At 37.8% G+C, this 27,155-nt stretch overlaps 1 protein-coding gene across 1 annotated transcript; it reads right to left on the reverse strand.

Moving 5' to 3' along the window:
- Nucleotides 1–18,404: 18,404 nt before the first annotated feature.
- LOC125238410 (ubiquitin-like domain-containing CTD phosphatase 1) lies at nucleotides 18,405–23,403 on the reverse strand. The gene is made up of 5 exons (XM_048145736.1): nucleotides 23,178–23,403; nucleotides 22,084–22,265; nucleotides 21,154–21,289; nucleotides 20,344–20,555; nucleotides 18,405–18,809 (listed from the first exon to the last, which is right to left on the reverse strand). Exons 1-5 carry the CDS (start codon nucleotides 23,347–23,349, stop codon nucleotides 18,489–18,491), a joined length of 1,023 nt encoding a protein of 340 aa, XP_048001693.1. The 5' UTR covers nucleotides 23,350–23,403; the 3' UTR covers nucleotides 18,405–18,488.
- Nucleotides 23,404–27,155: the final 3,752 nt, after the last annotated feature.

Raw genomic sequence — 27,155 nt, forward strand, 5'->3', positions numbered from 1 at the left:
TATTTTTCCCCTCACTAGCTCGGAAACACGTGTTTTGTCCTTTAATACCAGCGGGTAAAAACGCATTTTATCCACTAGTGGCTAAAGTAATTTGACCTTAAATAAAGTCAAATTAACTGCTTTAAAATTGATAAAAGTAGATGAATCTAGTAATAAAGATGATTTACCACCTGTGGAACTACAGGAAGCAGTGATAAACGCATTTTTTGCGTTGTAGTTTCCTCGCTATAGTGAGGGGAAAATTTTTGTGTTACACTCGGGTGCAAATGTATTTTACTTCTCGTGTGTTACAAAACTCGCAAGTTCAGGATTCTATTCTCGAACCACTCGCTTCGCTCGTGGTTCAACTATAGAATCCTTTCACTTGCTCGTTTTTCAATTCCACATTCGGCGTTAAAATACAACTTTGCCCCCTTGTAACTATTAACTACAGTCAAGTTCCCTATACCAGCGCCCTCTTAACAATAGTCCTATAGTTCTGGTCAGAATTTATATTGTACGCATTTGATTAAAATAAAAATTGAATCAATGTTGTTCACTTCAAATATTTACCAACGAAGATTGTACTAAAGTTACATTATATTATATACTTTGAAGTATTATTGCCCAAAAGTACATAATGAGGACGGATTATAACCATATTGCTATTAAGATTCAATTTCCAATAAAGATTTGTCGACAGAATTTTATTATTGGGAATGTGACAAGCTACTTTTTTGTTTAATTTTGTAAATAATTCTATGGATTTTGTATATAGCTACAATTATGTTTGACACATGTAAAGAATAAAAATGTTTTTTTCCTTTGTTACTATTGTTTTGGGTGAATGTGAAGTTCACACTTATTCTGATTTTTGTTTTGTATAACTTTTGTTAGGTCATTAAATCATCTCAGTGTCAGTGATAGTTTCTCTTTAGAGTTACATGTGCTAGAATAAAATAGTACATTATGATACAAGTGCGTAAAAAAGGAAGTTCGAAACGAGTGACGATAAATTAAAACACGACCGAAGGGAGTGTTTTAAATCGACACGAATATCTTGTTCAGTACAGATGGTGTTTTTTTACGCACTAGTGTGAGAAGTGGTTCATTATAATCAGGTCGAAACTTCTGGGCCATCTGTACTGAAAACGTGCGAAAAGGAAATTCGTAACTCGTGTCGATTTAATTTATCGCCCCTCGTTCTACCTTTTTTACGCACGTGTATCGTAATGTACTATTTTTTTACCGTAACTTATTTGGTTGCATATATTGCATTGTTAATAGATTTGATTAGCTTTTCCTATTTTGTTAATTTGACATTTTTAAAAATCGAGCCGAATGTTTGTAATAGATATATAAATAAATGTACAAACTTATTAAGTTAATATTAAATTATACTAGATTTTTGGATAACTAGACTGATTGTTAAATCATAGAGTCGCTAGCGAATTCAATTTATTTTGGTACTCTTCTGTAATCTGTAAAACAGATACAGATGTATTGCGAAAAGCTTTTCCTTCGTATTTTTCGGGAAACGTTCGTATTTGTCATGCTAGCTCAGACAGTGTTAGTAAGTCTTGTATAGCCTGACAAGTTTTTATTTGACCCTCGCCACGTTGCGGATTTTCAGCTGAACTAATTTATTTTACTGGCAAGGATTAATATTTGACACCCGTCGTCAAAAGTCATTGTATGTCAGTGATGTAAACGAGAAGTAAATATTTTCAATTTTCTAACGCTTTCATCGCAAATTTGCCCAAAATAATATTGAAAAAAGTGAAAATAATTATACTTAAGGTGATAATTTACTAACAACAAAAAAGGATGAAGGATTTCACAGTATTTCGATAACAATGTTCCGAAATCGTTTGTTGACATGTCCGGTATTGACAATTTATAGTGCGGTTGTCCTGTACTGATTATTTGGTTTCGATTTAGCTTAATTTATTTTTTGTTCTTATTTAAGGTGTCTGTAGCTTTGCCGTGAAAAATATTTATAGAAATAAGAAGGCCGTTACATCATTGACACCAGTATAAAACAAAGGTCCCACGCAAAAAGAAAATAAACATCGACGACTTCGATAAAGGCACAAGATTCGTGGAAAATCTTGTCAGGCTGAGACTGACTGAAATAGCATGACACGTCCGTACGTTTCCGTAAAAATACGAAGGAAAATCTTTTCGCAATACATCTGTAATAACTAATACCGTCAAGTAAAGCATTCACTATGTCATGTTAAAAATACTAAAAGGTGATATATGACCAGTAAGTATTATGGTGATATTTCACTATGTACAAGACATTTAAATTGTGGATGATTTTTAAATAAAATATTCGAATAAGTGTGGATTTGGTTAAATAACGCATTATATGATAAACTGCCTTCTTAGCATATCTAAAGACTATAGATTAGATTTTAGTATGTACATTTATCAAATAAAGTTAAACAAATCAACTATCAGTTTTTCATTGAAAGTAGAAAAATCTAAAGCATTATGGCTATGATTATAGAGATTTTATTTTGATATTTACAATCTTGCAATATATACATATTAAGGTTATACACAATTATACATAAGAATGGAGGTTTATGGGCATTTTCAAAAGAACAATCACAAAAAATATTTTTCTGAGGTAGGTAAATCTGTTGTTTTTTCCTACTCAGAATCACGAGCTTTTCGATCCAGGACAAAAAACAAGAGACAAAAAAATATATATAAATGTTCTATTATTTTGCATACTTTCCACTTTGTAACCTCTGTACAAAGTTTTTGAAGTGGAAAAAATGAATTTGGGACGCTTTTTTCGGCCTAGTAGGATGAAAAGGGCTCGTAATTTTGAGTAGGAAAAACATTAAATTTACCAATTAAAAAAAAAGTTTTTGAATCTTTTTAGCGAAAATGCCCGTATAGGAATAATTCCGAAAACCGCCCAAAAGCTTTGTCCTTTTTCGGAAATGTCCGATAGTTTTCGGAATTACCCCAATACACCTAAAGTCAACGATAAGTCCATATTTCAGGCAGGCAATTATGGTCGCGCGATAAGTGATAAAATAGCAGGCCGTCCATATGGTGCGATAGCGCACTATTTGTAAGTGCGATAGGGACGGCCTGATATTTTATCGTCTATCGCGCGACCATGCTTCCCGTGCAGTTTAATATATATATTTACTTAAAACACCCACAGTCCTAAATACTTAAACTATCGATAGAACCAATGTCACTAGGAGAAGGTACACTAATATTTCCTCCATCTGTATCAATGTCTACAACATCCAGATTTACGCTCCCAATATCATCATCATCATCATCATTGGCCACGACATCTATTGCAGATGATTGTAGCAGCGTCCAGTAAATCATGTGTTGTGGGGAAGTTGATAGCAACGTCTTCGGTGGCTAAAGAGACCTATACCAGAGCGGCATCTTCTGCCACAGCGATCGCAGACATGATCAGAATTCAGGGGAGGAGGTCTGGCAGCGCGTAGTTTTTTCTGCCTGAGGCTTTCTAACCAATCCTCGTCATGTTTGTCTACCCCCGCTTTAAGATCACGGCGCCACTCTGGTCTCATCTCGGCCTTAGATTCCCAAAGGTGAGGTTCAATATTAAAGCAGATCAGCAATCCTTATATCTAAGCATAGGGCGCCCAACCGGCCTCTTGGCATTTGCAACTTGACTCAGCATGACTTGACGCCGGGAGTCTGGTATGATCCATTCTATGCACATGACCAAGCCAAGTGAGCCTTCTTTGCTTTAACATTGCCGTTATAGAAGAATAATTTGTTTTAGCTAGCACAGTTTGATTACTTATATGGTCTCTCCACGTCACTCCCAGTATGGATCTAAGACAACGCATATGGAAGGCATTTAGTTTTCGTTCTTGCTTTGCATAGGTTATTAGGGTCTCTGACGCGTACAGAAGAACACTCAAAACGCAAGTCTTATACACAAGAATTTTGGTGTTAATGGACAGCTTTTCGTTTCTCCAGACGCGCGAGTAAAGCTTTCCGAATGTTGTAGATGCCTTACCAATACGAGTCTCCAGCTCTTTGTCATTGGATAGCGTAGGCGTTGTAGTGGAACCAAGATAGCAGAAATGATCCACGACTTGAAGAACAGAGCTACCGAGCATTATAGATGGAGGGCGAACATCTCCTTGTACCATGACAACGGTCATTGAAAACTGACGGCAAGCACGATCAAACCTTGTAACCAGTTCCTGTAGGTCTTGCTCAGTGTTAGCGATAAGTGCAGCGTCATCGGCGTATAGGAGTTCACGTGCAATGATATCTAGACGCTTTTTCTTGGATCTTAGGAGTCTGATATTAAATAATTTCCCATCGTCTCTGGTATGTAGATGCACTCCAACATCGCAGTTTCCAAAAGCAGATATAACTAGGGCTGAAAAAAAGATTCCAAAAAGTGTTGGTGCCAGTACACATCCTTGTCTGACACCACGATTAACACAGAAGGGCGATGAGGAATCGCCATCATAGACAACGGAACCACGCATATTGTCATGAAAGGCTCGAACAATTGAGAGAAGCTTTGGCGGACATCCAATTTTCTTTAGTACCTCATAAAGGCCGTCACGACTCACCGTGTCAAAGGCTTTATTGAGATCAACAAAGGCAATATACAAAGGAATGCGTTGTTCTCGACACTTTTCCTGGATTTGGCGCAGAGAAAATATCATGTCATTCGTGGAACGACCTCCACGAAATCCACATTGTGTTTCTGGGTAAATACGGGCAGCTAGTTTTCCAAGCCTTTTCAGTACTACCTTTGCAAAAGCCTTCCCAGCAATACTGAGCAGCGATATACCCCTGTAGTTGTTACAATCGCCTCTATCGCCCTTGCCCTTGTACAGTGTGATTATATTTGCGTCTCTCATTTCCTGGGGTATTGTTTCCTTATCCCAACAACGCAGCAATAGAGCGTACAGAGGAGTGGAAACACATCCGAGTTTCACGAGTTCAGCGGGAATGTTGTCGCTGCCAGTGCTTTTGCGTAGTTTCAGGCCCCTGACTGCAGAATGAAATTCATCGCCAGATGGAAGGTCATCAAGTTCATTCATGATTTCAAAGGACGGTATATCATTCAGAGCCTCAGGTCTAATATCCACCGGCTCGGAATATAGGCTAGCATAGTGCTGTGCCCACCTCACTAACTGGTCCGACTTATTGGTGATAGGATGGCCTTCGCTGTCCTTGAATGGGGCACGTTTCCTACACGTCGGCCCTGTGGCGCATTTTATACCCTGGTACATCCCTCTAAAGTCTCCAATATTCCGGCAGTGCTGAATTTTTTCACAGAGGCTAGTCCAGAACTCGTTTGCACAGTGGCGACTGACGCGTTGGAGTTCAGATTTTGCTGATTTATAAGCTGCCTGTTTCTCACGGTTCTCTGGATCACCTAAGAGACAGATATGAGAAGCTCTTTTCTAATAACATCCAATCAATAACCAATATCAATATCATCAGGTACTGTATTATCCACAGCTGTTCTAGTGGTCGAAGTCACCCCAGAGGGTATAACCACAGGGTTCGGAATCACCCCGTTACCGTTCTCATTCGCCCCACTATCACAACACCCACAAAATATTGTACTCCAACAACTTGCACAGCCGTCGTAAAACGCTTCTATACATTTGTTTAAACTAGTACAACAAGAGAAGCAGCAGTCTATTAAGCATTTACCGGATAAGAACCAACAACGGGTCAGTATCGTAAGTTATGTCTAAACAATTTGAGCAGCAGTCTTTTGACAAGTCCTTCGGTTCCTCTTGCCTCACACAAGCTATATTTTCATTATTTAATGTAGTTGCTTCACTGCGTAATGGCTGTTGCCGTATTACTTCATTTTCACAAGTTGCTATAACAATATTTTCGTATAATGTAGTTGGTAATGCATTGCGTGGCGCTGACTGTTGCCGTATTACTTCGTTTTCACTAAGAGTTGTTATATTTTCGTTTGCATTGTATAACGTAGTTTGTGCACTTCGTAATGCTGGCTGTCTTGTTGCTTCTTCGTATGATGGCGGCTTGTCTTCAAACGAAGACTGGATCGGAGCGTTCATTTGTTTTATTTTTGTACGAACTAAAGTGACACCAGATTTGTATTGTGATTTGTGATACTGCTTATGTTTTTGCGAGGTTTTTAAACGATTAGATATGAAGAGCGGCATTCGACTTTGTTTTTTGACAACTAATGATGTGATTTGGTCATATCATAATATTAGCAAGTGAAGATAGTCAATAAAGCAGATACAACATACAACCATCAGGCCAGACGAGGAGGGTTCATAAAAGGAACTGATATGTGCATAATACATGTTTTTGTCTTCGAAAAGATCTGTTACCTACTCTTAGATGAACTTCAACACTTGGTGAAAAAAAACTACACCCTATCCTAAGTATCCTAGGCTACTGTAGTAACTTTCCACAATAAACGTCAGTGATCTAAATACCTACGGTAAGATCCTAATTAGTTGACCATCACCATCCTACGAGATATCCTTTCTTGAAGTGTCAGGTTCATTTATATCGAAAGTTATCATTTAACAAAGTCGAATTGTGCCTTGCTTGTTTATCAGATTATGAATTATAATCATTAATCATCCAAATTATTGATTAATCGAATGACGAATCATTCGTCTGTCGTGTCCTGGTGCAGATTTATTATAGCTATCACTGCTATCAACTTATTACTATTATCAGGGAACATCATTTAAGTATTCATTAGGACAACTTACGATAAAGCGATTGCTGGTGTCCGTAAATGAAAACACAATTAAAGTATAGAAGCAGCTAGTGGATTATATATATATATGATAAGATAATATTTAATCGCATTCCAATAAAATCTTATAAACATGACTCAAAGTACCTACTTGTTCCGTTTAATATGCATTTTATCTGCAAATTAATCATCCTCTCAAGTAGCTATTTAATTTCCTAGATATTCTAATTTAGTTCTGTGTTCTACTTACTACAAATACAAGCATAATCGGACTTAACAGTTCTAGAATCGCTAAAATATTGCATCACAATAAGTGACATTTGGAAATTCCACTTTGGAATCTACCCGCCAAAATAAAACTGATTTTGATATTAAGCTAATCAGTCAAAGTGACATTTTATGTGTATAACCTATTAGTGAAAACAAACTCAAGTGTGCAAAATGTTTACCATGTATAGAGGAACATAGTTTAGAAGATACCAATTCTTAATAGATGGATTATCTTGTGCAACGCCATAATACGGTCGTGTTGTTCCAAATCATACGCATTTTAGTTCATGTTAAGTATTTATGAACATGTAGTTTCGATAATAGAAGAAATAAAGTGTGACTACCTATAATAAACTTGGAACTTAACGTATACTTCTTATGGCAACTGCCACATCGATGTATTTACAACTACATCAATCATGTAAGACAGAACATTGGATCACAATAATGGAAGAACTATCTTACTGTTTCATTGATTCTAATTGGTAAGTGTGAGGTCATACGCCTGCCGAGATGGTCGGTAGCGCGAGGCTGCCTCTATTTCCGCGCCAAAAAACGGGAAATATATAACCAAGGACATAACTCTTTTGAACATGGAACAAAAACCGCGCTGTGCTTGTGTTGAATTTAAGTTTCGAGCAAATAAGTTCTACTTTTGCTTGGTTACGTTATTAGTGCACTAGTTTTTTCCATATAATTTTAGAGTTCGCAATCAGAATGGAACGCGAAAGTGATACAGATTCAAAGAATAACTCGACAGAGAGCAGATTGAAAACTAATGATGAATGTGGAGTATGTTCAACGCAAAACAATAAAGATGAGGTCATAAAACATTTAAGAAACAAAACAGATAGTGATGTGTCAAGTTCTAAGGACAGCTGTCCAAATGGTGTATCTTCAAACAGCGTTATTACAGAAGATATTGAACTAATAAGTAGAATAAAACAGCCGGCGAGAAGTTTAATGACGGCAAACGAAAGTGATAATGACATCATATCAATTTGTGTGGGTAAACAGTTGAAAGACGGCGGCACTAGTGATGTGACAAAAGAGCCAGAAACGCGAAGTTTAGTCGAAAAAAGTGAAAATAATAGTGACAGAATAACAAGTAATTTGCGTGATTTTATGAATGATAATGAAACTAGTGTTGTCAAAAATCAGATAGAAGAGCGAAGTTTAATTGCGATGACCGAAAATAATAATAATGACGTCGCAGGTAATTGTGAATATGGTGACAGTAGTGTTGTGACTAAGCAGCCGGGACGTGTTATGGTGCAAAATAGTGACGTACCTAATAAATGTTATGACAGCCAGTGTTGTAAATGTTGTCATTGTTGTAACTGTAGTTGCAATGATATTGCTTGTTTTCAAACGGCGCAGGCGTGTGCCGAATGCATAGTTTTAGTTTTTTGCGTACAAGTTTGTATGCTATGTTGTAAATCTTTACTCTTGTTATGAGTGCCAAAGTACTGTCACAGTCACAAGTACTAACATTAGATTAGGACATAGTATAAAAAGAAGGCTGCTTAAATATCTGGCACACGGCTGTAGAAATAAGTGCGCTGTTATTGCCTGTGACTCATGTGATGTGACTGTACCTCTAACCGACTGTAAATAGGCATAGATTAAATATAAGAACATCATACCATCCCATACATTTAAATTCGACCGCCTAAGAACGCGCATACTCTACACCACACATAGATGGCGCCACAAAAAAATGCCTTGATGCCATCGATTATTTGTAGATTGGCGTTAAGTGTCACTTTCGAGCCATAAATCTATGTCAAAAGTGACACAACGCCATCTACAAGTATAATCGAAAGCTACAAGATTTTTTTTGTGGCGCCATCTATGTGTGGTGTAGTGTACCTAATATGCGCGTTCTTAGGCGGTCGCATTTTAATGTATGGGATGGTATGATCTTATATTTTATCTATGAAATAGGATAGCTTGTTGGAAAATTGGGAAAACGTCCCTCATAGTCTGACAAAAAATGTAAAAAAAATAAAAAGTAGTGTCGTCATTTTCCAATCAATTTATTTAAGAAGACAGGACGACGCTAGCGCTACCCTATTTTGCAAGACTGTAACGTGAGTTTTATGGCAATATTATTGAATCTAAATTTAAAGGTTTAAAATGTCTGCATTCCCCTTGAGTGAGACTCGAACTCACGGCACGGCCCGGTATCCGGAGACCGTGAGTTCGAGTCTCACCTAAGGCAGACATTTTCTACATTTAAATATATTCCCAGCCTAGTGGCATCCATTGCAGACGTTTCTGCTAATAAAAAATTATTGAACCTAGTTCACTAATTGAATTGTAGGTAATTAGGTAGGTACTTATTTAAATAGTTCCATATAATGGGATATGTTACTTTTACTTAAAAAATAATAATAAAACAATCGTTAAATATTTAAATTGTTTATTTTATAAATACAAGTAACTCTTTAGATGCCTACAACTAGATATAGAGCACTTTTAATTTATTAATTTTCTTATTTATAACGAATATTTATGTACACGGGCACTTGTTCGAGAGACTAATAATGCGCATTAAATGCACAACGTAAAAAAGGAAGTTCGAAACGAGTAGCGATAAAATCGTCAAGAGTTACGAATTTCCTTTTCGCACGTGTATCGTACGACGTTTTTCAGTACAGATGAGCCTCCGAAGTTTCGACCTGGCATATAATGAACCACTTCTCGCACTAGTGTGTAAAAAAACACCATCTGTACTGAAAACTAAGTTACATACATACAAGTAATTGAGGAGTTATCGTAATCTACAAACTCCTTATTATTTTTATTTAAATTTGGAATTATTTATAAAACGCCTTATGTCAATTCTTTTAAAAAAACTTGTATCTTCGTCTGTCAATGAAAAGAAAATTATAGTAAGTATGTATGCAATGCATATAGACTTACTGCGTTTTAACTTCGAGGAACAGCGTGAGATACGAGATTTTTTTAAAGTAGTGACGTTATGTACAATTTAATTTGATTGCATATTACGAAACAAAATTCTTAACACGTTCACTGTCCAGTGTGCGTAGATAGTTAATGACTTATGTTGTGTTTTAGCCAATAACTATCCTGTGTCTCTTTTGTTTCCTTTATGTACAATAAAGTTTATACATACATACATATTATAGCAGTCAGTCTATGAGTATTTTTTTGTATCCGGACTCAATTAAATTGTACAATTTAGGTCTACATAGCTTTTTAATATCAATTGCAAATTGCAAATGATTGCAAATCATAGTTAAAAGATAGTTTTGAATTAATAAAAATCAACTATTTTCAAATGAAATTAAGATGAACACGAATTTGCATCATTACAAAAAGTATATTAAATTACTCATTTACGCTAGAAACGTGTTTCATAGTTCAGCATTAAAATGTCGGCAGTCAATACTTAAATATAACTTGAATGTTTTTTATACTTCACGCGTCGAATGATAATTCTTCTAAGTCACTTTTTGATAAGGTTGTTAAAACATGGGGTTGGCCGGTCGAATAATGGAACAGATGGCGCCACCTGTCTGTCTCATCTTACCACCCCATCAATCCTTAGGCACTGGTTCCACCAAAAGCGAGTAAGCGATGAGTTATCAGCGATAGAAACGAAAAAAAAGATAGGCGCTCCCGTGTAAATAAAAGAGAAAGCGAATAATTTAAAGTTCATCGCTCGGCCACACCTCGGACACTGGCAATCAAATATATGAAAGAGGCGTGTTCCTAGCACACAGTCTAAGCTCGTATAGGTGAACGCGTACCATGCTTGTATGAGTGAAATATGACAGATCGACTATTCGTGTTTTTGACAGGCGGTAACTGTGAGGTAACCGAGAGGGGGTGGGCGGCACTTTCAGCGGGGAGCGGGAGTGGCCATACTGTAGGTACGATAGTACTCTTTATTATACTGTGGCTCGGCGAAGAACTATTCGCTCGCGCTATCATCGCGTCCCTTTTATTTCCACGAGAGCACAGTATAATAAAGAGTACTATCGTATAGTATGGCCACTCCCGCTCCCCGCTGAAAGCGCCGCCCACCCAGTCTCGGTTACCTCACATTTACCGCCTGTCAAAAACCGCGAACAGTCGACCTGTCATTCCTGTCAAGTCTCAATCATACAAGCATGGTACGCGTGCACCTACAGACTGTGTGCTATAGAAACGCGCCTCTTTCATATATTTGATCGCCTGTGTCCAAGGTATGCCCAAGGCAGGTTGCTCGGCCACTTGTGCGATAAAGAATACCAGCTGCTCAAATGTTTCTCGCTAGGGGAGGGGAAAAAAACAGCAAGTCCCACACATCGTGCGTTGCATTACCACTCCGTCAAATAAAAAAGGTGGAGCATTTGGGCCGATAAAAATAAATAAATACTTTTACATGCCACTCTTATTATTGCAGTCTTTAAAGGACTTTACCGACAGGCTAAAGGCCATTTTGATAGTTGCGACATCACCTTGTAAGGCAGTCAGTGCTGGAAACTTTCCTGTCGTGGAATGCCTGTCTGGCCCTGCAAAGATCACCTGCCAAAAACCCAACATACGATTAGACGTTGCTCACTGCCTAAATGCAGCATGCAGGTGGAGCATTTGGGCCGATAAAAAAAGAATTAACGATTTTTACACCGTGTCCAATAAGTTCGAATACAGCACAAATAGCCAATAAAACAAAATGAACAAATAGTTACTACATTATTATTATATTTTATGAATGGCACTGTTATTTACTACATTCACAACAAATGTTTTGGAATAACTCCAGCATTAACTTGTTTACCAGCCTCAAACGCTTCTCAAACGGATCACACGCGGCACGCACCGTTTTCTTCACATTTCATCTCAAATACTCTCGATAACCTTTTTGAAATGATGTAGGTTTATGATTTTATAAAAATTTAGTCTTCAAAGCATGTATGACCATACAAAATAGTCTAATACGCCTAAACCTGGAGGCCTGGGTGGCCACTCATGTTTCGGATAAAAAACTGACAAATTAGTCTGAAACTACGCTAGAATACCATTTGCCGAATGTGCTGGAGGTGCGTCTTGTTGGGACACATGATACTCATTCCCAAGCATCCTTTTTAACTTTAAGGCATTTTTTCTCCAAAACCTTGGTTTTAAAGAAAAAAACGTTGATTTTAACGCTTTTATCTGTAAGTACTGAAGGTAGTTTACCTCGCTTACATACTGCATCCCACACCTGGGCCGATGGTGAGCTCTGGAACCTAAGCACATTTTCTAGTTGCCCGGAACGTTATCTATCCTCGGTACCCATAATAGTTTATTTTGGACACGTGGCGTCTGTTTTATCACATACAGATTCTCCTTATAAAAAATTACTCGTCACCTGCGTGCCGAGCAAGTATTTTGTTGGCACTTTACCTCTTTGTTTTTCTTAGACACTTCGGAAATTTCATGTACTTTGTGCTTGTATTTTATTAAGAGGAATATACTCTTTAGTTTAAATAAGAATTTGATGGCCTGTGATCCCTATATCTTTAGAACTGAGGTAAAATGTGAGTATTCGGACTTATTGGACACGGTGTACATGCGATGCGAGATACTCTTATTATTGCCGAGTCTTTAATAGTTATTGCAAAGTTGTATTTTAACGCCGAGTGTGGAATTGAAAAACGAGCAAGTGCAAGGATTCTATAGTTGAACCACGAGCGAAGCGAGTGGTTCGAGAATAGAATCCTGAACTTGCGAGTTTTTTAACACACGAGAAGTAAAATACATTTGCACCCGAGTGTAACACAAAACTTTTCCCCTCACTATAGCGAGTTAGCGAGGAAACTACAACGCAAAAAATGCGTTTATCACTGCTTCCAGTAGTTCCACAGGTGGTAAATCATTTTTATTACTAGATTCACCTACTTTTATCAATTTTAAAGCAGTTAATTTGACTTTATTCAAGGTCAAATTACTTTACCCACTACTGGATAAAATGCGTTTTTACCCGCTGGTATTAAAGGACAAAACACGTGTTTCCGAGCTAGTGAGGAGAAAAGGACTTTACCGGCAGGCTAAGGCCATTTTTAAGGTCGCAACATCACCTTGTAAGGCAGACAGTGCTGAAAACTTTCCCGTCATGGAATGCCTGCCTCGCCCTGCAAAGATCACCTGCCAAAAACCTACATAGAGGGTGAAACGCCGGAGTGGGTTTAGTGGGCCAAGTTTCCCCCTCTCGCTAGGGAAAAGAACGGCGAGTCCCATCGTGCGTTGCATTCCCACTCCGTCAAAAAAAGGTGGAGCATTTGGGCCGAAAAAAAAAAGGATTATATACTTTTACATGCGATGCGACTTTACCGACAGGCTAAAGGACATTTTGACAGTTGCGACATCACCTTGTAAGGTGCTGGAAACTTTCCCGTCGTGGAATGCCTGTCTCGCCTTGAGGTGGGTCATTTTCGCGAGAAAAGATCCACAAAAACCTTTTTTTTTTACATTAGGTAATTTTTTTTTTCAACTCAGAATCACGAGCCCTTTCCATACTATTAGATGAAAAAAAAGCGTCCCAAATTTAATTTTTCCACTTCGTTACCATTTTTCAAAGACTTATACAACGTGGAAAGTACTAGGCTTGTGTAGGACATGTACTAATAGTACAAAAGACACGATTCCCTGCACTGTACTAGACCACCGAACTACTCCCAAATGATTCTGCTCTCTAGTACATTTAGTACACTCACACACGCGCAATAGAATGAGAGCGAAAGGAGCGAAGAGCCGAGGAGTGACAATGACAGCAAAGCGATCCGTGTGATCCGATCGCAACCGAACTAAAACCGACTGACTCCGACCGAGAGCGCGCGAAAACGGCCGATCAGCTCTTGGCTAGTACGAGCAAGCGTTACTGTACGCCATATACACAATTTGTCTCTCGCTCTCTCGGTGTACTACTGTCCTAAATGTCCTAAAAGAACGAACTAGTACACTTCGGAGATTGTACTAGTTAGGAGCGATCTTTGCAGTGAACGAGCAGGCACAACTCTAGAAAGTACATATAAGTATACGAAATAATAGAAAATTTTGGGACTATTTTTTGTCCTAGATAGAAAGAACTCGTGATTTTGAGTTGGAAAAAAAAAATTTACCTACTTGCTTTAAATAAAAAATTTTGGTGATTCTTCTCGCGAAAATGCCCAGGTGATGCGCGACAACAAATATCAATATCAAGAGACCGAGGCTGAAAAAGGTGTACAGTCAACCAATTGGAACCCTAGGCCACTCTACAACTATGTCAAAATGACAAGCAGTAAGAGATTTCTTACAATCTCATTTATTACGTCACTATGACATATAGTTCTACAGTGGCCTAGGGTTCCAATTGGTTGACTGTACGTCTGGCAGTTTGGGAGCGATGATGGGCTGGCCTCGAGCGTTGATCAATTGATAAAAGACGTTGAAAAGGAAGTGTATTATACGATGAACCGGAGGGCGAGCTCAACCCCTACCATTTGTCAGATGTGTGACAATATTTTTATAGAATTGCGGCAGAATGTATTTTGTTGTCCAATATTGAATCGAGTGACTTTGGCTCGCCACAGTCGGTCACAGTATAATAAAGAGTACAGTATGGCCACTTCCGCTCCCCGCTGAAAGTGCCGCCCACCCGCTCTCGGTAACCTTAGTTACCGCCTACCAAGAACGCGACCAGTCGACCTGTGGCATGATACGCGTTCCCAGCGTACCTATACGAGCTTAGACTGCGTGCGTAGTAACGCGCCTCTTTCATATATTTGATTGCCATTGATCGAGGTGTGTCGCCGTTCAAGACAGGCACTTCAGGTCCTGTAGTAAGCGCTTTTTCGATCTTGAAGTGGGTTATTGAAAGGAGAGTCAAAGCCACAATTCTCACAACTCAAAGTCGACAATTATGTGGCCACACACATCAAGGCAAGATTTACATAACAAAATTTTCTAATATTCCATCAAACAATAAAAGAAAACAAAGAGAATTCATGTAATAATTTAGTTTTTTTTTTGTATATTGTGTGTGTTACTATGATTGTTTATTAGTTATGATTGTCTACTTTTAGGTATAATATAGTTATTATTTATATTTTGTATTTTCACATGTTGTTTTGATATTAAAGATTTTTGAATTGAATTGAAAACTTGGGTTTTGGGCGCTCCCAAGCGCTCTAAGTATTTGTCGGTCTCGAAGCGAATGTTGCTCAAGCGTCCGCAAACTATGCAGTCTGACCAGGGGCGGCTCACTCCGTGATTCTATCGCCGTGCTAAACAAGTATAAAAAAAAATAAAACGACGCGAGTTCGCGGCCTAATCAGGGGTGGCGCGCGTTCTCACGGAACGCACGTTCGCACTTTCTATTGTTATTTTACGTCGTGAGTTTTTTTTGTAAGTTTATATGCGATGTCCGCGTGTGATTGTTTAACAATGCTGTTAAATAGACATCATGAATAAAATACGTACCATAGGACATTATTACACAGATCTACTATGATTTCCCACGGAAAAGTTCAATAAGGCTTGTGATGTTGGATATTTACTGTATATATCACAAAGTTGACTTAAATATAATAGATATAATTTTATCTGAATACCTAATTAATTCGTTTTAATCCATAGGCGCCCTATCATCCGACGCTGCGCACGTGCGGCTGATTTCTTTGTAAAAAAATTGTAGGCATTTAAAAAGGCGGCATTTCGTGAACATCAAAGCAGTGGGCCTTCTGTACTTGTACTATTATATATTCTGTGGTCTGACCAAAAAGAGCAGAAATTAAAAAGTGGCAACATAGTGTCGTCCCGTTTTCACACAAATATTGATTTGAAAGGTATGACAATACAATGTTGCTACTTTTTAATTTCAACTCTTTTTGGTCAGACTGTCAGTGCGACAGAGGCCACCTGTGATGACGCCATCTATGCAAACCTTTGACCGTTGCCAACCCCATTGAAGAAATAAAGTTTTACAGTGTTTATTAAGTCCTTCAATTTACATTTCTAAATAAAATAATATGTTATCATTGAAATGTCTAAAAGTATTTAACGTGACAGCTACAGCATATAAGTGTCACAGTGATCATCATTAGACGTGTACAGTCAAGGCCACAAACATGTATACATTTCCATCATTATTCAAAATAACACAAGACTTAAAAATCTTAAAATGATCTGTACTAAATACTTGCAAATAGACAAGACGATTAAATAAACCTACCTATTAGGGATCATCCACATATAACGTCACACCAAATTTCAGGTTTTTGGACCCCTCCCCCCCTATGTCACGCTTTTTTGTATCCCTTTAACAGGGATTGTCACATTTAGTATGACCCCCCCCCCCCTTACACTGTGACGTAATATATGGATACCACTGAGTGGTTTTCAAATTACTAGCCGTCATTATTCAAAAATAGCATTACGTCGTACTCCACAGACTTTAGAACGGCGAATTCGTGATTTCGAAATTCAAAAATCGATCCCCTGTTCGTTGAGGTTTCGCGTGACGTCACGCCTTATAGGTACAAATTTTACTTAAAAGTGACGTCACAAGCCCCACTATTTTATGTATTTTTTCATTAATTAGATAAAGCGAAAAATAATATAAGAATAGATAAATGTAATTGACCGATATCCCTATTGCGACGTAAATGTATACACGTTTGTGATTCATTGTATAATAGAGAGTTCTAGCTTGAGACTAAACACCTTCTATATCGGTACAATCTACAGCTTTATAAACCAATTATGGTATTTATGGTACATAAACCATAAAGGATGATTGCAAAAACAATATATCTCTATACAGGTTATAATCTGTATAACCGGCAATATTTTCTAAGTATGGCTATGTAAAAAAGTAATAAAATATCAAAATATAGCATATTTCGTTTCAATTTAATCTTTACTACAATCATTTTACTGAAAATTACAAACAGGACATAATCGCGAAAAACTATATTATTAGAACAGTTTGTAATTTTCAATATGCGTAAAAATCGTGAATGTTCAAAAACGCGAAGTCATAGGCGTAAAATACACACGGGCGGCGAGGGACGTGGGGCGTGGAGCCCGCGCCGCGCCGCCCGAGTGTAATTTTAAAACGTCTCCTCAGTACATTTTGTATAGGAAAGACGTAAGACGCGCCGCCTGGATGCGCGGTGGCGCGGCGGCGGCGGCGTGGCGCCGCGTCGCTTGAGGCGCGTCTTACTCCTTTCCGTTTTTTTTAAATTTCACTCGGGCGGCACGACGCTGACGTCTGTTCCGCGTCTTAGTGCATCGCCTGTGTGTAGAGCTCCCCATAGATGGTACAGGGCCTCATTTATTCGACGACGCTTTTTCCGAACATATCTTCTTTATCAATCATTATCAGCGAAATAATAAAGAGTAATACTGTTTTTACAACACCCAATCAACCATAGAGGAATAAGTAAGGGAAGGGTTGTAATGTAACTCCATAAGTATACATCAGTAAATACAAGTTATTTGTAGTGACATCTAGCGTTATTCACGCATCAATCACGCGTCAAATAGCTTAAATTATCAGTACTACTACTCGACACTAAGTGCCAAGTGTTGCGTCTGCCATCATCATCGTTCTCCTCGCGTTATCCCGGCATTTGCCACGGCTCATGGGAGCCTGGGGTCCGCTTTGACAGCTAATCCCAAGATTTGGCAAAGGCACTAGTTTTTACGAAAGCGATTGCCATCTGACCTTCCAACCCGAAGGGTAAACTAGGCCTTATTGGAATTAGTCCGGTTTCCTCACGAATAGAATAGAAGAACTTTATTCAAAAACGCTTAATTTAAACTTAACTAATAATACTAACATAATAAATATTATTGTATTAAAGCTTAACTGAAATGGTCTCCACTCAGCTTCATGCCAAGGGACCCTGGAGGACCCTGACGCTGGTCTTCCGTGGAGACCCTTCCGAGAGAGCGCAGCTACAAAATATACAAAACAAATCATTTTATAGTTTTTGTATCTATATTTATATAAATTTTAATATTATTATAATTTTAATAATATTTTAATGCAACGATGTTTTCCTTCACCGAAAAGCGACTGGCAAATATCAAATGACATTTGGCACATAAATTCCGAAAAGTGTTGAGTCTGCCAAAAATGTAATATTAAAACATTTTACAAGCAGAAGGAATTGAAACAGAGTATTGATTAATACTATTGTAATATTAGCTAAAAATTGTTGAGCATTAGACTTTTTGTTCGTCGCGCCATCTATTGAAAAGTAACAGTACTGACAATTTACGCTAGATGACGCGTGATTAACGCGTGAATGGCGCTAGATATCACAAATTTTTGGCAGACGCGACACTGTTGACACCTAGTGTCGAGTAGTGGTACTGATAATTTACGCTATTTGACGCTAGATGTCACTACAAATAACTTGCATTTACTGATGTATGGTTAAAACTCTGCCCTTTACTTATTCCTCTAAGCAATCAACATAACATTAAAAACATAAACGCTCGCCTACCGTCATTCCTTAGGCGTCCCGGAGCCACTGTCCTCCGCTTTCCTCTTACTTGCATGGTGCTTCCTATCGGGCTTATACTTCTCCCACTTCTTATGATTCAACGTATCAAAGTCCTCACAATACTGAGCAATGTCCCGGAGGTACGTAGATAGGTGTAAAAGTTCTCGGTCCTTGTCTCGGTTGAGATGGGCCTGGCGGAATGGTCGGATCTTGAGACCGCTCTTTGGGTTCATGATGAAGTTCCTCCGGATGTCATCGAACATTATGGTGTTTTTTGAGCTGTATTGCGGGTATTTGCCCCATATTACGCCTAGTGGTTTTACCTGGAAAGATTTGTAAATATTTTTATTAAAAACCTGTAAAAGTCAAGTAATGGATCTTATTATAGTAAGAATTAGAAATGGGCCGAATATGGACTTTGCCGAATACAAATATTCGGCCAAACATATTCGGTTCAGCTCCTACCGAACCGAACATTCGGCCGAATATTCGGTTACGCCATATTTTTAAAGCGGATGTTCAGTAAAACTATGAAATGATTGATAAATGATAATGGTTACATATGTTACTACAACTAAGTTCTTATGATTTAGTGGATAACTAAAACTTAGTTAAAACAACTCTGAACTCTTCTCAACTCTTAAACTACGGTTTTTTTAAACATATTTTGATGTATTAATTAACTCTTTTTAGTAGTTCCTTAGAAAACTACTAAAATGGGAGCTCATTATCCAAAGAAATACGAAAAACTTCGATTAGTTATTTACTTTGTTTATTCGGTAAATATTCGGCAATGTTACCGAATTATTCGGCCGAATACGAACATTGAAAATCTTGGCGAATATGCCGAATACCGAATACTTACCGAATATTCGGCCCATCCCTAGTAAGAATCTTCTGAGATGGTTTTCTGGCTTTTGCCGTAATCTGTTTAAATAATAGCTTTTGTTTCTATTATTCGCGGCGGCTAGCTCCCGTCTCCACGGCACGCGCTAAAGTCACAGTTATGTTGGCGACTGGCTGGTGCGCGACCTCCTTCATAGTTTAAAATTATGTCACTTTCAAAAACTGTCCTCATGTTATGAAATATAATCAATCGGTGTTCAGTCTGCCTTCTGTCACGAAACTTTAAGCTTGTGTTTGTTTACCAATAATTAAAATTAGTGCATAAAGTATTACATGTTTTCAATTTCACGTCAATAATAACAGTCCACAACCCCGCTAGCTATCAGTGTAGTTAAAAAGCAACTTTTGTTTAACGGATTACGGCAAAAGCCAAAAAAACCATCTCAGAAGATTCATACTATAATAACCATCCAAATGCTAACTTTAGTTAAAACTCAAATGCAGTAAGTTACTTCTTGAATTGTTCAAGTAAAATGTTTTTATTTTTTATAAGAACAAATGACATGCTTCTTTATTTTAATATCATGATATTATGTCTGGACCGGGAACAGTGGAAATCCTTCCTGAGAGCCCTATGAGGTCCCCCTGATGAGGGACAACAGGATAAAATCATCATCATCATCATGTCTATACACATTTTGAAAACAAAAAAGAAAAATTGTAGGCATCATGTCTGTGGGAAAAAGTACAGTAAAAAAATACTTAGGTACTGGATACCGGAGGAAATACTTAGGTGGATAGTAGACCGATTTTCATGAAACATGGCTAAGATTCCCGACTTACTCAGCTTTCAGACAAAAAATAACTAAATCCAAATCGGTTCATACGTTCTGGAGCTACGATGCCACAGACAGACACACACACAGACAGACACGTCAAACTTAACACCCCGTCGTTTTTGCGTCGGGGGTTAAAAACTGATTAGTATAAATGGGTCCAAGCCATACTTACATCTATGGTACCATATTTGGCCGTATGCACCGTGATCATAGCCAAGTAGTCAAGGTAGAACATGATCTTATAATCCTGGTGCGTGGAGACACCCAATAACCTCATTTTCTCTTCTATCCATTTCATGCCGGTCGCAGACCAGATCACTATATCGTAGTCCTCATAGGCCGAGGTCAGGAATTCGTGGAGGAAGGGACGCATTAGTTCGTAACCTGGAATAGTATAATAAGTGTGAACCAAGGTAAGTTAGCAAAGATAAGTAAACATTATAATTTTACTGATTTGACGATTTTATGACATTTGCTGCAAATACAAATCACGAGTGTGCGTGAATAAAATGAAGGGACTATCATCTTGTGGCCTCAAAATCAACACGAGACTCATTCAACATGCTACACCTTGTGAAACAAAGTCCCCCGCCGCGCGTCTATCTGTGTTGATAAACTCAAAAACTACTGAACAGATATTCATGCGGTTTCATTTGATTGAAGTATGACGATATTTGGTAATCAAATCGCCAACATCGCAAATGGTTTAATCGAATATGTTGTGCATACTCATTCTCTGATATATGTCTATTAGCTATTACGGATACTATGGACTTATTATGACCATTTTTATGATTTAATTTTAGTTCTTAGGGGCGGGGCCGCTGCTTGTAATAATATACATTTCACATAATTGTTTCTCACACATGACTTTTTCTTCCTATCTAGGGGGATCAAAGTGTCACTTCTCTACTCTATTAGGATACTATCTACCTTCTTACTGCTTCTTTTACCTTAAATAAGCTACAAAAACCATGCATACCTGTTTCAGCGACTGATCTGTGGTCGAACAGTGTGTAGTCTATATCTAGGACTAGCAGCTTCTTGTCCGGCCGAGGTTCGTTCAGCACATTGATCTTGTAGTCTTTCACACGCTTGTTTATTTTAGCTAGGTATACCTGGAACATTTTTTTTAATTAGTAATAATAGACATATTACAAGGAGTTATTTTAAATACTTAACACTATAGGTATTTTACAATAGAGAAAATTCTAAATTGTCACTACTTTGAAAAAAACTTGTATCTTCATCTGTCAATAAAAGAAAATTGTTCATATGTAAATGCTCTTATCAACTAAAGCCTAGTATGAGATTTTTTTCAATAGTGACAAAATCTGTTCAAACTCATCATGAACCAATTTAAATTTGAATAGCAAAAATCTATAAAAGATATACACCATACACAGTAATATTAACATACATACATAACCTCACGCCTATATTCCCAAAAAAGTAAACAGAGCACATGAAACTGCTAAAGTTTCAGCGCTACTCTTTACTGTATATCCCACAGTTGACTACTACACAGCATGAGAGGAAAATTGATGAAATTCTTAACTTGTCACCACAAAGTCTAATAAATTACAGATATAGGGAGGTACAGTTCTAAACAAATAATATTGAGAATTCTTATAATTCATCATCATTTTCATTTTAAGAAATACTTTAATGTCTAATATAACCTAACCACAAACTTTAAATTTTGAAAAAATTTCCACGAAGTGGACCAATTTCCATCAAACATGGCTTAAGAAAACTCCCGACTAATTCAGGTTTCAAACAAAAAAAAACTAAATCTAAATCGGTTCATCCGTTCGGGACCTAGGATGCCACAGACAGGCACATACACAAACAGGCAGACAGACATGTCAAACTTATAACACCCTGTCGTTGGTTAAAAACATTTATATACCTCTTGATTCTCCACATCCACCTCCTCCTCCTCGATATCCAAGTCGTTGACCACCTCGTCTCCCCCCTCAGGCTTGGTCTGCGCCCCCTGGATGGCCTCCTCCAGCGACCCCATCATCATGATCTTGAGGTTCGGCTTCAGGTTCAACTCGGCCAGAGTGTAGTTGTCTGTTGCCACTTTGCCTGTAATTTTTTTTCGAATTTAGCGAAAAGTGATACAGAGTGGTTCCTGATGATGAACTTAACTGTGTGTGGAATTTAATGAAAACAATAAAAACATGGTGTATATGCTGTACCAGGGTTGCAGCATCTGTTCTCCATGATATCATACTTATCTAACACGGTCTTTAGTATGCCTCGCATAGATCTGACACTCTTTCATCATGAGTGGTATTATTATTATTTCGTTTTAGACAGGCAGCTGATGCTGGTGCGTCTAAATCATAGTTCACTTTGCACGATTTCACTACTTAGATAGTTTGTCTAGTCTATTTTTAAATTGATTAACACTGGTAGAGTTCACAACTTCAGAGGGTAATTTGTTCCAAGCTTGCACTATTCTGTTTGTAATGAAGTTTTTACCGATATTTGTTTTGTGCTTTGTTGTTACAAGTTTTATGTTGTGTCCTCTTGTGCGCGTGTTTGAATTTCGAGTTTTATTTGCACTACTTATATGTTGTCTAAAAGATAGCTGATTATACTAGCAACAAGGCTAGAAAACCTGCCTGGAAACGATTACTTTTCAACCATCCGGCCCGCCAGTTGTTTATCTTTGTCTTTGTTTGTAAATTGATTTTGAGGTTGTACAATAAAGAGGATTTGCATTGCATGTCAGCATAATGAGTGATTTAAAAACAAGCACGCTGAAATGTTGCACAAATTTCGAAGCAACATATTGCGCCATGTGTAATACATTGTAATCTCACACGATTCTGAGAACACACTGACGATTTAGAAAGCCGAACGGAAAGCAACATCATGTTATGTAAACCAACCTCTCCTCTCAAAAATAACATGAAGTAACTTTGATACCAATCAATTAACATTTCAGCCAGGTTTTCAGCAACAAATTTCATTCCAAAAATGCATAATTACCCTGGAACTTGACATTGAGTAATTTCTGTCGGTCCGGACGGACGCCTGTAGCATTTTCGATTGCGATCTTCAACATCGCTACGGAATCCGACGGAGAGAACTCCGGGATATTAAACTCCTTTCCATTCCATTTTACTGTTAATTTCAAAGAGCTATCGTTGAAATCACACATTTTTTCATGAAGCCAAATACGGCTAATACAGAAAAATAACGGCAAATATGACACATAAACAAAACAACTTTGACGTTAGTGCAGTACTCTTCGCATTGATTTTATCATTTTTATGACGGTAATAGTGATGTCCTCGGAGAAGAGAAATCGGTGACGTTTATGTGACCAAAGACTTTTATTAGGCTAAGTACAGACGTGATGGTAGGTGGACTAAAATGTTAACGGAATGGTGGCCGCTTACAGACGTAAGAAGCGCTTGGCATCCGTTAGCTCGTTGGGTGGACGACATCCGCAAGGTTGCGGGTCACAACTGGATGAGACTAGCTCAGGACCGGGATACATTGCGTACTAGAACTACCAGAAGAGAGGCCTATGCTCAGCAGTGGGCGATAAAGGGCTGACATGATGATGATGATGATGAAGTGCAGACGTAAGAAAATTTCGTTTCTACATGAACATTCTTTATTGACCGAGCGCTAGCGAAGGTCTACGTTTCAAATTTACATTTTAATTTTTTACATGTCCGAATGTTTCTTTAAGCTAGGAACATACTACGCGGACGTCCGTCGTAAATCGACCGCGACTGCGACCGATCAGTATGCACGGTCACAAAACATCCAGCGAGCCAGATTTCGATCGGACGTCCATGCGCTCAAGGCCACGTCGACGTCCGTCGACCGATAGTTTGCACGGTTAAGCTAGGAACACACTACGCGGACGTCCGTCGTAAATCGACCGCGGACGGGAATCTGGACAATGGAAATACACATAACCGTGCAAACTATCGGTCGACGGACGCGGACGTGGCCTTGAGCGCACGGACGTCCGATCGAAATCTGGCTCTCTGGATGTTTTGTTCCGTGCACACTGATAGGTCGCGGTCGCGGTCGTTTTACGACGGACGTCCGCGTAGTGTGTTCCGAGCTTTATGTGTATTTCCATTGTCCAGATTCCCGTCCGCGGTCGATTCACGACGGACGTCCGCGTAGTGTGTTCCTAGCTTTATAAGTTGCATTTGAGGTACCGTCATCACAATTTTATGGTTAATTTTTTTTGGGATAGATTTTGCACCTTTGGAGTTTGGACCAAAGATTTTTATTAGGCTAAGTGCAGACGTAAGAAAATTTCGTTTCTCTATACTCTGTCAAACAAGTCTGTCAGTAAATAAGAACAAAGAAAACTATATGCATCCTTTTCTTTAGGGTGATAGAGAAAAGGATACCTATAGTTTTCTTTGTTCTTATTTACTGACAGACTTGTTTGACAGAGTATAAATGAACAATTGAACATTCTTTATTGACCGAGCGCCAGCGAAGGTCTACGTTTCAAATTGGACATTTTAATTTTTTACATGCCCGAATGTTTCTTTATAAGTTGCATTTGAGGTACCGTCACTACAAATTGCTCCTTGCCCCTTGGTCACTCTTAATTAAGTTGTGTTTTATAATAACAGAGAAAGATGACCGCAAGTTGCAAAATTTATTGTTCAGTTATTCACGATTGTTTCTCCGATTTTAGTAAACATTTCAGTTAAGAACGTAATTCCTTTTCTTTATGCTACCTATAGTTTTCTTCGTTCTTATACACTGTTTGCAAAGCATTTGAAGCTAATTATACACTGGCATCGCGACTCTGTCAATACTGTCGATAAAAATATGCTCTAGGCAGGGGCAGCTCAATCCGAGAATTCTATCGCCGCGCAACAAGTACATGCCGGGCACGAGTTTGCGGCCCATTCAGTGGTGATGACACTGATGACCTTCGCGCGGTACAATAGAATTCAATGTCGGCTACTTGCGTGCGGTCCGTTTGTAGTTAAAAATATTTAGAATGGCGGCATTTTGTGAATATCTAAGGGCCTTCTGTACTTTTACTATTATACACCCTGTTTTTATTGATTTCCGTTAACTTTAAGGGAAGATTCTTTAGTTCAAATACAATCAATTTCTCTAAGAAACTCTCTTAATTCTTACGGTTATCGAATTATTAAACACAAATTAATGACTGAACACGTGTGTCATCCCTTACCACTTCCTAATGTTACTTGTTTTGACATGTGCCGTCAAAAAATTGAAAATGACTTTAATGTTATGATTTAGGTCCTCTCAATTCTCACACTAATTAATCCATTTATGAGCATTTCTTTTTTTTTTGCCAATAAAATTTTTTTGATTGTTTTAAGGAATTTTAGGTCAATTGTACTCAGAATCACGAGTACTTTCAATCTCACTGGGAGACAAAAAGTGTCCCAGAATTTCCATACATTTTTTTTTTACTTTCCTCTTTTGTTACCCCATACAACATGTACGGAAAATGGTAACAAAATAAGAAAAAAATCGTATGGGACAATTTTTTTAACTACTAGGATTGAAAAGGCTAGTAATTCTGAGTAGAAATAACATATTTTTTTTTTTAAATATCACACTTCATAAAAGTGGCAAAAAAAGATGCTCTTATTATGACTGTATGGAAACGAAAAAAAAACATTTTTTTTCGAATTTAACAAAAAGCGATATACAGGGTGGTTCCTGATGATGAACCTAACTGCATGTCGAATTGAACGGAAAACAAAAAAAAAACACGGTGTACCTATATTCTGTGCTTTAGGTGGCAATTTAAAAAAAATATATATAAAGACTTAAATAATATATCGGTCACACCGGTTTGAGAAAAAGGCGTGAAATTCTAATTTCAAATGGAAGAAAAACATTCGCAATTATATTTTTAATTTTGTCGTTTAGGGTGAGGTTGCCAACAATGAGCCACCAAAAATTTAAATCTTAATAAGTCAGTCATAATAGGTCCAAATTATTTTTTTTTTTATTCAGTGCATTTGTTATTTATCTAGCTCTAAATTTTCATCATTATTTTTTAATAAAACTGAATAGAAGTCGAGATATTTTAGTTTTTTTAAAAGATGAACAATGGCTCATTGTGTACAATCTCTGGTACAGACTGAACCGGTACTATGTATTCAATGAACCGGCCTAGTACACAATGAACCTACCATTATATAATTGCATAGTTTTTGATAAATAATTGCAAAATATACAAACTGATTTAGGTAAATATGGGGCAATTTAATAAACACAACATTTACAATGTCAAAAATGCTTATTTATTTAAACTAAGAGTAGTTTACTAATGTAATCGTCACAATATTCTTCGTTATATGAAAAATAAAGTCTTGCACTTCAAAAAACTTAAATAATATATGTATTATCATATATTTTTGTACTATATAGTAACGTTATATTAGATATATTTATATTAACTCTTAAACATGGCAAAAGTTGTACAAAATAGACCTTCCAAAGGCTAACTAGAGAATTACCTAGAGAACCTCCTGGTTCATTGAGTACTCTAGCCTTGTGGTTCAATGTGTGCTAGATATACATTTTCACTTTTTAAATTCGGTAATAAATAAACGGCACAAGAAAGCCGCATCAGTGAATGTCAAAAAGATAGAGAAATAGTCACTCCGCATAACTGATTAATTAGATAAATCAAACATAACTACATTCTGAGAAAATAAAAAACTAAATACTTAATTTTTTTCTGTTTTCTTGTCCAAAATCACAAAAAACTTCACTACACGTGCAATTTCAACGCGGACCGGCCGCCGACTGGGGAGCGAGCGGGGGAACCTTAGCGGCGCGTGCCTATGTTCGCAGTGCAGTTTGGCAACGTCGCATTTTCGAATAAAACCGTTGGTTCCTTGTGTACCACTGGTTCTCTGTTGCCCACCTTACCCTACTTCTGGTTTCGGAAACGACTTAACAGACTATAGAAAAAAAAATTGGTTG

Source organism: Leguminivora glycinivorella, chromosome 23, assembly GCF_023078275.1.
Source record: "Leguminivora glycinivorella isolate SPB_JAAS2020 chromosome 23, LegGlyc_1.1, whole genome shotgun sequence".
Lineage (NCBI taxonomy): Eukaryota > Metazoa > Arthropoda > Insecta > Lepidoptera > Tortricidae > Leguminivora > Leguminivora glycinivorella.

What these genes read in the sequence shown, in the direction of transcription:
- LOC125238410 (XM_048145736.1), bottom strand. Translation starts at nt 23,349, where the DNA reads ATGTGTGATTTCAACGATAGCTCTTTGAAATTAACAGTAAAATGGAAT. An exon ending in ACTCAATGTCAAGTTCCAGG is followed by an intron (nt 22,266 to 23,177) that starts GTAATTATGCAT and finishes AAAAAATTACAG; the next exon opens with GCAAAGTGGCAACAGACAAC. An exon ending in CCAAATATGGTACCATAGAT is followed by an intron (nt 18,810 to 20,343) that starts GTAAGTATGGCT and finishes AAATCTTTCCAG; the next exon opens with GTAAAACCACTAGGCGTAAT.